At 36.7% G+C, this 10,809-nt stretch overlaps 1 protein-coding gene across 1 annotated transcript; it reads right to left on the bottom strand.

The window, feature by feature from the left end:
• Window positions 1–316: 316 nt before the first annotated feature.
• Window positions 317–10,215, bottom strand: LOC107043650 (elongation of very long chain fatty acids protein 6). The gene is made up of 2 exons (XM_015265228.1): window positions 9,879–10,215; window positions 317–6,276 (listed from the first exon to the last, which is right to left on the bottom strand). The coding sequence occupies exons 1-2, from the start codon at window positions 10,202–10,204 to the stop codon at window positions 5,718–5,720; spliced, it is 885 nt and encodes a 294-aa protein (XP_015120714.1). The 5' UTR covers window positions 10,205–10,215; the 3' UTR covers window positions 317–5,717.
• Window positions 10,216–10,809: the final 594 nt, after the last annotated feature.

Here is a 10,809-nt window from a genome sequence, read left to right as displayed (position 1 = left end):
GACATTTTTTTCTAAAACCCGTTATTCTCGAGATAATTTAATCCATAACAAAACAAAAAACGAAACAAACTTGTTACACTTTCCAATTTTGTTTCATCGTTTTTGTTGAATATCTCGAAATGTAATGGTTTTAGAGGAGAATTTTACTCGACATTTTTTGTAGCTTATGAAATTTCCAACAAAAATGCTGATTCACTTTTTCTCTAAAACCAGTTCCTCTAAAAATAATCCCCCCAAAACGAAAAAAGTGGAAAATAGAACTAAAAATACGCCGAGGAAAGGGAAGAAAACGGGGGATTAAGTATAAAACAGTTAGTGTCCTTCACATGGTATATTAAAGCTTCTTTCTCATGTCTCTTTTTACATAATTATAATGTATTACAAAAATTTGACACATTCCAGATGCGCTTGGAGTACTTAAGTGATTAAAAAATATTTGAAATGGTTTTTATAATTTTTTTAAAATGAAATTGCGGGATCGTATCGTGAAGTTTGGAGTTGGTTTGGGGAGAATGATCTTTTGGAAGAACATTAGATTCTCTAATGTTAGATAACTCTTCGTGAGAAAATATCGACGTCTTTTTTGCTACTGTTCATTCATAAAAATAAATAATTAACAAGACAAAAACAAAATAGACATGTTACACTTGTCAATTTTGTTCTATCATTTTTATTGAATATCTCGAAAACCAGTGGTTTTAGGAGGAAATGCCACGGGACATTTTTTATGGCTTATGAAATTTCCAAGAAAAAAGTTATTCGAAGTTTTTTTCTAAAACGACTTGTTCTCGAGATAATCTTATCCTTAACAAGACGAAAAACGAAATATACATGTTAAACTTTTCAATTTTGCACCATCATTTTTGGTAAATATCTTGGAATCTAATGGGTTTAGAAGAAAATGTCATAAGACATTTTACGCAGCCCACAAAATTTCCAATAAAAATGTCTTATGACATTTCCTTCTAAACCCGCATCCCACCGAGATAATCGCACGCCAATAAAACCCAAAAAACAAAATTTCTGATACAACTCGAGCAATTTTTTCATGAATCTATGAAATCAAATGACCTCCACCTAATTAAAAATCTAGAAACCAGATGATTAGAGAAAGTAGATTGGCCAAGTTGAAGGGATATACGCGATTTGAGAGTGTACTTATCGATTTTAAAGCACGTCCTGCGCGCTCCGCGTACGCCCTAACACATTCCCAAACCGATTTTTCGTTTTTTTTTTTAATTTCGGGTACTGGTCGTGTCCCAAGATCTAAAAAGCAAAATCTCGACGGTTGAAATCTTCTTTCAAGAGTAGTCTCCGGCACTCCCAGGCTTTCGTTGCCTCGCGTGAAATTGGCAATGACCCAGAAAGAATTTCTGAGGAGCAAGTGTCACGTACTGTCCCATTTATGACAATATCTTATAATTTTCTCTTTTTCGCGAAAAAATAAACCCTCATTTAATCATTTCATTGTGAGGAAGAATGGGATGGAGTGACCCTCTTTGATCCTTGAGAAAAAAATTTACATGATTTTTTTTTTCGTTACTCAAAAAAATGATCAAGGGTCAAATGGTCTTAAGGGTCAAGTGGGAGAGATGAGGAGAGGGATTACTTCTTTCTTCTTCCCTGCTTGACCCTCGTAATCCCTTCCCTGTCTCTCCCATTTGACCCTTAGGAAGGTTTGATTCTTATCACTTCGTCCGTCTCTCCCGTTTGACCTTCACGACTGTTTGGCCCTTGAATAACAAAATCTATTACTCAAAAAATGATCAAGGGTCAAATGTTCTTAAGGGTCTAATGGGAGAGGCGAGGGGAGGGATCACTTCTTTCGTCTTCCCTGCTTGACCCTCTTGACCCCTTCCCTGTCTCTCCCATTTGACCCTTAGGAAGGTTTGATTCTTTTGATCACCTCGTTCGTCTCTCCCATTTGACCCTCGAATAACGAAATTGGAGGAAAATTCGCATAACTTTTTTTCTATCTCTATTACTAAAAAAAATTATGAAGGGTCAAATGGGAGAGACAGACGGAGGATTAAGTATTTTCCCAAGGGTTAAATGGGAGAGGCGAGCAGAATAATCCAAAGGGTCAAATGGGAGATGTGTGGAGGGTCAAACATTCTTAAGGGTTAAACGAGACCAAGAGAGTAATCCGAAGGGTCAAACCTCCAAGATCTAATGGGAGCGACGAGCGGAGTGATCACGTCGCTCGTCTCTCCCATTTGACCCTCTTGTTCCCACCGCCTATCTCTCCCGTTTGACCCTTAAACATCGAAATTCGATACGGTTTCACTTTGTCCCATCCTCCCCCATTCATCTTCAGTCCCTCATCATGCCGATTTATGTAAAAAGTGATTATTATTTATATAATACACACGTTTACACCCACACACACACACTTATCATTGAAAACTTATCTATTCAGAAAGCATGTGATTACAGTAAACTGGTTTTTCTAGGATCATTCAACGTTTTTACACTAGTGACTGAACAAAACCGAATTCCTCATTTCAGGAGGTGAAAAAATAAAAAATAACTTTGGGGAATTTGTTTAAATAAACTCGTGAATTTTGAGAATCATCTCATCCAAATCCATCGCTCCTCCATTTATTACTATACAAATTTCATTCAATCATTTTTTTTTTATTTTTTCGGGGGGAGGACGAGGCAATAGTAGAGTCAGAAAATAAGATGGACTGATTTTAGAGGGGAATAATTTTTTTTTAAATATCTCTTCATGTAAGAGAGACAGAAAAATTTTTGTCATAACTTTTTTGGAGAGAATTTCAAGGGCTACATTTTGTTCCTCTGGATTTTTCCGCTATCTCTCATAGATTTGAAGATATTCCCCAAAAAACTTCCATGTTCTCTATCAATTCAAAATTCTCCTCCGAATTAATTCATAAAACAATTAAAAAAATCAACCAAAAAAAAAATATAAAAATGTCCGTTCGATAAAACACTTGTGCCTCACATCAGTATCATCGTAGTTGCGCAATTGTTGGAGCAGCACCACACAGTCATTTAAATATTAAATGACAATCGCATTTCTCATGACCTGTACAATCCACACAATTGGTGAAAAGTCTCACTAATGGGGGAGCGAGGGACAAAATGGAACGGTAGCGAAAGACGATTTTAGAGATAAATTCAGACCACCTTTTTGCCATCTCTATTACTCAAAAAAATGATGAAGGGTCAACTGGGAGAGATGTTGAGGGTCAAATGGGAGAGACGAGCAGATTAATCAAGGGTCTTCCGTTTGACCCTTGAACAACGCAATGAGAGTAAAATTCACTCTATTACTTGAAAAAAGGATGAAGGATCAAAAGGGAGAGACGAATGAAGGGTCAAATATTTTTAAAGGTCAAATGGGAGGGACGAGTGATCATTCCAATCGTCTCTCCCATTTGGCCCTCTTCACCGCTCCAGCTGTCTCTCCAATTTAACCCTCAAAAAATTTGACCCTCTGATGACCTCGTTCGTCTCTCCTATTTGACCCTCAAACCCTCGAAAATCTCGAATATCTCCTGAACCAATGCATCGATTTGGATGATTTTTCTTTCATTTTAAAGGCTAAGAAATGATCTTCCATTTGACCCCCTAGACTTCTTCACCCGTCTCTCCCATTTAACCCTAAAGAAATTTGACCCTTTCATCACTTCATTCGTCTCTCCCGTTTGACCCTCAAAACTCTAACCCTCGAAAATCGTGAATATCTCCTGAACCAATGGACCGATTTGGACGACTTTTTTCTCATTTTAAAGGGCAAGAAAGGACCTTGAAAATGATACCAGTCTCCCTTGACTCCACTTCGCCAATCTCAAGATATTTGATACTGAATATCATTTGTTCCAGTTAAGCTCAAGACTCCTTGACCCTCAAACAACCGTTCAATTTTGCCCCGGCCTTCTCCCCCTAATTTTAAATCCTTCCGTTAAATAATTAATTGGCGTTATAAATAATAGATTTCAGGGGTACCAGGGCGGGAGGCATTTACCCGATTGTACTGTGAACATGTGCGTCACCCATTGTCAACTCGACCTCGTTAAATTCTCCATTAAATTCACTCGAAGCCATCGTGAACACGAGAAAAACAGATTTTTCACATGTCTGGGTAAATGAAAATTTACATTTGACGTTTGATTATCTAATAGTCTCGCTTGCATCAACCAAAGACATTTGGCGAATGAGAAGGTGGTGACCGTGGACCTTGCACTCGACAAAATTCAACTTCAGTGAATTCGAATTTTAAATTTTCAAAATCAATAGCAATAAAAATAATTAATCCTCGCCATTCATGCTGTCGGTAATTTACATAATTACGCTGACGCGGTTTTTTTTTAATTTGCACGTGTGAACTGCGAAGATTGAATAAATTGTCGGAAAGAATAGGAAACATTTTTATTTCGTGGGAAATCGTTGTGACGGTTTCTTCAATATCTCGTTATTAAACGATACGATTTTTATTTGTCAGGGCTCGTTTTAAAGGTGGAGAATAGATCTTTGGAATGAGAAAAAAATTGGGGAATTTCACTCTGCTGATCTTGAGATAATTGAGACTGAAGAGAAATTATTTTTCTTGTTTTTGAGTGAAGTAAATTTCCAGATTTTGCTGATTTGTTTTTTTTTTTCATCCGGGAACTAGTGAATTGACGAGAAAAATTGTAATATTTTTTTTGTGGAGAATTGAATGTTGGAAGAAAATGTCTGAGATATTCCCCTAAATCCTCATGAACCCTTGATTATGTCATGTTTAACAAGACAAGATGAAAAAGAAAAAATTATTTCTTTCGTTTCGAGAGTTTGCTTCTTCATTCCTTCCCAATTAGCTCAGAACCTATTGACCCCAGGAAAAAACATCTCGGGAACTTTTTGTGCAGAATTGAATTCTCAAAAAAAAATCTCTTATGACATTTTCCGCTAAACCTACTCATTACCTTTATAATTGAATTCTTACAAAAAAGAATTTGAAAAAGAACAATTTTTGTGTTTTTCATTTGACATCTCCATTCTTTCTCAATTATCTCAGAAACTATTGCCTCTATCACAAAATACCTTTAGACCTTTTTTATAGAAAATTGAATTCCCCACAAAAAATCTCCTGTGATATTTCCCCCTAAACCCCCTCATTCCCTCGATAATTAACTATTTACAAGAAAAACTGAAAAAAAAAACATTTTCGTTTCCCTTTCCTCTCACTCGAAACTCCCCAGAGTCTCTGCTCCATCTGGATAATCACCCACGACATAGCCCCCCCCAACCCCACCTAGCATTCGCCAAACCTCTCGAAAATGCAGCAAAAATAAAACCCACAAATCCCCCTAGAAACTCATCTCATGAGATCTCTCCAGTCTCCGTCACATGGAATGTGGGTCACGCGTCCGAGAGAACTGGCCCCACCGGATCCTCACATCGGGGCACTCGCAATAAAACCCAACTCTTAGAAAATATTACGGTATTGAGCCTCCCCCCCAGCATCCTAATCTAAATCGTCTAATCTAGCCCCCCTTCCCTCGATAAATCTCGAAATAATTAAAAAATTTGTGCTGCAATCAATGAAACAAAAAAACTGTCCATGTGCCGATAATTAAACCGATTTTCCTGGATGACAACCGTCTTTGGTCCATTTGCATTGAAAATTCGTTCACTGAATGAAATATCAATTTTCTGACACCCGACCCATCCCTCGACAGACTCAGAAATAAAAATGATAAGAGGATTCAATTGCTCTTGAGCTTTCCATTGCTAAACTCCTCGTTGATTTGTCCGTTGTCCTCGTGTTTATAAATTTTCTTTCCCTTCTTTCCCCCGATGTACGCCTTGTGGAAGAATCTAGCGAACAGCACGAAATAGCTGAAGTACATTATTAAACTGAAATGCACGTTAAACCTCGAGATGGAGCAGTGACTCTGTCCTGGTGTGAGATACGGATATGCCCACACGTTAATAGCACAACCGACAATCATCTGGATGAGTTGAAGGGCTGTTATTACCATTGATATTGACTTTGGTGGTGAGTATCTCATGGCCTTCAAGGCGTAGTAAGTGTACATTATCGAGTGCACGAAGTAGTTCATCACCACGAACCATCGGGCTGTTGATGTGTATTCAGTGTACGAGAACCACGAGTACAGTAAAACCGTTATGTGGTGGTACCAGTGGAGGAAGATCAGGGGCTGCTTCCTCAGGACTATGAACATTGTGTCACCTAGCTCCGGCAGCTTCGAAAGGACGAACATCCAGGTCCAGAAGCCCGAGACTCGGTCCATGAGTATGAAACTGGAAATTTTTTTCATTTCAAATTAATTTTAAAGAAGTTAAAAGGGGAATTATGTCGATAACGAGGGGTCCTAGGGCAAAAAGTCATAATAATTCTTTTGTTGGGAATTTAATTCTCTGCGAAAAATTCTCATGACATGTTCTTATAAAATTGACCGTTTTCAAGATAATTAACAAAAATTGAGAATTGGTAATTGATGAAAAAATTATTTCTCACGGTTTTATCGTTAAAAGTTCAATTATCTTAAAAACTAGTTATTTTAGAGAAAAAAGTGATAGGAACTTTTTTTTCGAAATTCAATTCTCGACAAAAAAGGTTTTGTAACATTTTCTTGTAAAACGACTCGAATTCGAGATAAATGAAGAAATGTTGAGAATTGACGAAGTGATGGCGAATCAACGTTTAGCTGTTGTTAAACATTCGATTATCTCGATAAGGAGAGGTTTTAGAGCAAAAAGTGACAATAAATTATTCCTTGACAATTGCATTCCCTACAAAAAAGTACTTATGATAATTTCTCGCAGAACGAACGATTCTCGAGATACATTGACCGTTAAGAAAAAAATCGAGATGAATCATTAGCATCCACAATTTCTCTGCTGATTTAATAGTATCTCGTGGTATTCCACATCGCGTGATCGAAACGTATTTGTCTGCACGATAGTGGTGTAATAAGTAATATGCAATACATCCTTACATAATAAATACCAATTACTAGTTCAATGAAATCATGAAAAAAATGAAAATAGTGTTCACTCATTCTCAGATTTTGGACTTTGATTCGAACGAAAGAAAAGATAAGACTATTTTTTTATTACGATTTTTAAAAGTTCTATTTTTCATAATAATTCAAAGTTTATAATCAAATAGGGGAGGGTGGGGCAAAATGGGATAGGGCGGGTAGAACGGGATAGTGCAATTTAAAAAAACATTATATTTTACTGAAAAGAATTATTATTATTTCAAATAATTGATTTTTCAGTTTTATAATTATTACATTTAATTATTATTACTATTATTATTATTATTATTATTATTTTACTCGTAAATGAGATCGCTGAAAGATCCTCGAGGGTTCCGACTTCACCTCGAAGACCGCCCAGCAAGCGAAGCAATGCAAACACTTCCTAATCGCTCTGCAATAGTGCTCCCTCTAACCAGAGGGTGAGCTCTATTGCAATCCAGAATCATGCTGCCTAAGTAGACGGAGGGACCCGAGGATGACTGCCTTCTGAATCTGGCCAGTCAAACTGAAGGCTTGACGCCTACAGGCCGAGATGGTTTTGAGCGCAGATATGAATGACTCCTTCATTCCCCCAAGAGAGCCAATGATAAGGACAACCAACTTCACTTTAAATCCTCTGTTTATTTGACGTAGCTCAAAGTGGAGTGATTGGTATTTGAGCAGTTTCTCCTTTTCTTTCACTGTGATGTTACTCTCAGCCGAAGCTGAGTAGTCAATGACACAGATGATTTTGTCATCAAAATCGAAGAGGATGATGTCAGGATTCGTCGCAACGATATAACTCCATCGACATAATGCATCGACATATTTTATTATTATTATTATTATTATTATTATTATTATTATTATTGGTAAATAATAATAATAATAATAATAATAATAATAAACAGCCCTACATATAAAAACATCAGATCATTCATTGATTAATTGATGCCGATTTTTCCTACGATTGAGAGGATTGAAAAACTATCAAAATTTTTCATTTTTTACTCCCTATACGATCATTTTTAGTGAATTTTGTTTTCAACCTCTAGATGCTCATAATAACTAATGTTCGAAAAAAAAATTGAAAAACTTGAATTTTGCAAATTACGTGACAGATGATTTTCAAAATTTTTTTTCAGTATTTTTTATAATCAAAACAAGTATTTTGAGTTGTCATACAAGCTGGGAATCCCTCTGGTTGTATTTTATTTTCAATTTTTTCTTTTCGAAATTCCGCAAATTTGGTGAAAACTTTGATTATAGACAATATGAAGTGAATTTGTATAGCTATATAGTACATATTTTTTCGATACATAATCGAAGTCGTTTGGGGGTGTTTTGATAAAATTCGCGAAATTTCGAAAAGAAAAAATTAAAAATAAAATAGATCCAAGAGGAGGCCCAACTTGAATGACAGCTCAAACACTTGTTTTGATTATAAGAATTACTGAAAAAAAAATTTTGAAAATTATCTGTCACATAAGTTGCAAAATTCAAGTTTTTCCACTTTTTTTCTCGAAAATTCGTTATTATGAGCATCTAGAAATCGAAAAAAAAAATTACTGAAGATACTCGTATAGGCGGCAAAAAATAAAAAATTTTGGCGCTTAATAAATAAAAATCGGACAAATAGCACTCGAGTTATTGGAGAAAAAAAACGGAAAAACGAAAAAAATCATATCTCCGAATTGGGCCGCCGAAAAAATCCGAATAAATTTGAGAGATAGTTTTTCAACCCCCTCAATCGTAGGAAAAATCGCCATCAATTTCCAAGAGGGTGAGGCTCAGCGGTTGACTTTTCATTCCCTTCTATCGTACATCATTTATCGTTTCATATTATTTTGTTCAATTGATTTATAATTTTTCAATTTTTTTAATTTTTAACGGAATTTATTGCAAGAAAATTACAAACAACAAAAAAAAATTTTTTTCTTACAATAGGCCATCGCCCGGGGGCGTTCAGCCAAGTGTTTTCATAAGTACATAGTATACAGTAATAATTTGTTGATGATTGATTTATATTTCTTCTTCAATCAATTGTGTACGATTTCGTCTGAAAATTCTTGTATAAATCAAATGAAAGCAATGATGCTCTCTATATTATCTTGAAACTTTGATAAAATGGTATTGGAAAAATTTATTTCGTGCATAATTGAATGAATTTGCAAACATCATCATAAAAATCAAACCAACAGATATGGCTGTCGTAATGATCTCCTAACTCCGACAGGGTGACATTCAAACAAATATTTTAAGCTATGATTGAATTAATTTGACGCACGATACCCAAAGGTATCTCCGGAATCCTCATTTTCAAAAAATACAAAATTGTTGATAATTATTCTACAAATCAAAACAACGATTATTACCATCGCCTTCAGCTTCGAACTCGGTCAAAGGGGCATCTCCGAAATCCTCATTTTCGAAAAATACGAATTTTTTTTTTTTTGCAAAAATCTAAAATTCTAAAAATTAATATACGAATTAAATTTTAATTAATATCGACGAGAGGCCTCAAAACTACCTCCATAAAAAAGATTAAGTCCCATCGACTCATCAGCAAACACCTAAACGCAAAAAACCCAAATTGTAAATTTGAACGATTACAAAACTTCCACTCAAAAAAACAGGCCAAAGTCTCCCCCGCCATCCTCAAACCCTCAAAACCCATGAACCTGACCTTTGAATCCGCCAGTGGCCAATCCCCATCGAGTATCGGCTCGCGGAAATCTGCGCCACAATTTTTGTGAATAATGCGAGTGACGCAAGTGGCGTGATGTTGGCAAATTATCGGCACTCGGGTATGCATGAGCGAAAGAAGAAGGCGCAGTTGGGAAAATTCATGGTGAAATTTCAAACGTCAATTCTCACCTCGGTATGCAGACACTGTGATACAATCCGTGATTTCTCAGTACATGAATGAGCTCAGGCGCTGTTCTCGCGAATCCTATTATCGAAAAAGTAGCGAGAAGACTGTTCCAGAGGGTCAGAAGACCCCGCAATTCGTATCTGGGTCTGCTGGCCATCCAGTATTGACCGCCGAATATGAGGACCATGTATATGCCGGCGTAGTAGAATGCATTTGTCCAGTTGTTTGTCATCCATACACGTGTGTCTTGGTGGATGAATTTCTCCTCGAAGTTGAATACGTACGAGTAGTTGGGGAGAGTCACCTCCATGTAGTCCATTTTCTGCATTTTTTTGGCAACTTCTGGAAGAAGAGGAGCGACAACAATTTATTTTTAATGCAATTTTTTTCTAGGTGAAGGTCAGATGGTCCTGAGGGTCAAATGACCCTTAGTGAGGTTCGGAGCTGAGGGTTAAATGGTCTTGAGGGTCAAACGGCCATTAATGAGGTCCGGAGCTGAGGGTCAAAAAACCCTTGAAGATGTGGAGGGTTAAGAGTAATGTGACCTTCAAATAAACCAAAATGTCGAGACGATTTTTTCTTTCTGTTTTTAGTTGAGGGTTAAATGGTTCTGAGGGTCAAATGACCCTTAGTGAGATGCGGGGTTCAAGTTTAAATAATCTTGAGGGTCAAATTCCACTTAATGAGGTGCGGGGATGAGGGTCAAATGGTTGTGAGGGCCAAAAAACCCTTAACCCTCATTAAGGGTAATTTGACCCTCAACTAAACCAAAATCTCAAGACAATTTTACTTTTCTTTGTAGTTGAAGGTCCAATGACCATTAGTGAGATTCGGGGCTGAGGGTTATGGTCTTGAGGGTCAAATGGCCNCGCGCCACAATTTTTGTGAATAATGCGAGTGACGCAAGTGGCGTGATGTTGGCAAATTATCGGC

This window comes from Diachasma alloeum, unplaced genomic scaffold, assembly GCF_001412515.2.
Source record: "Diachasma alloeum isolate Michigan unplaced genomic scaffold, Dall2.0 Dall_scaffold_00608, whole genome shotgun sequence".
Lineage (NCBI taxonomy): Eukaryota > Metazoa > Arthropoda > Insecta > Hymenoptera > Braconidae > Diachasma > Diachasma alloeum.
The sequence above is the reverse complement of the archived record's forward strand: the minus strand, read 5'-3'. Positions and strand labels throughout refer to the sequence as shown.

Bases quoted from the DNA above. Each gene is read 5' to 3' on its own strand.
- LOC107043650 (XM_015265228.1), bottom strand. From the start codon at position 10,204: ATGCAGAAAATGGACTACATGGAGGTGACTCTCCCCAACTACTCGTAC. The intron at 6,277-9,878 runs GTGAGAATTGAC...AAAAATTTCCAG, and splicing joins CACAGTGTCTGCATACCGAG to TTTCATACTCATGGACCGAG.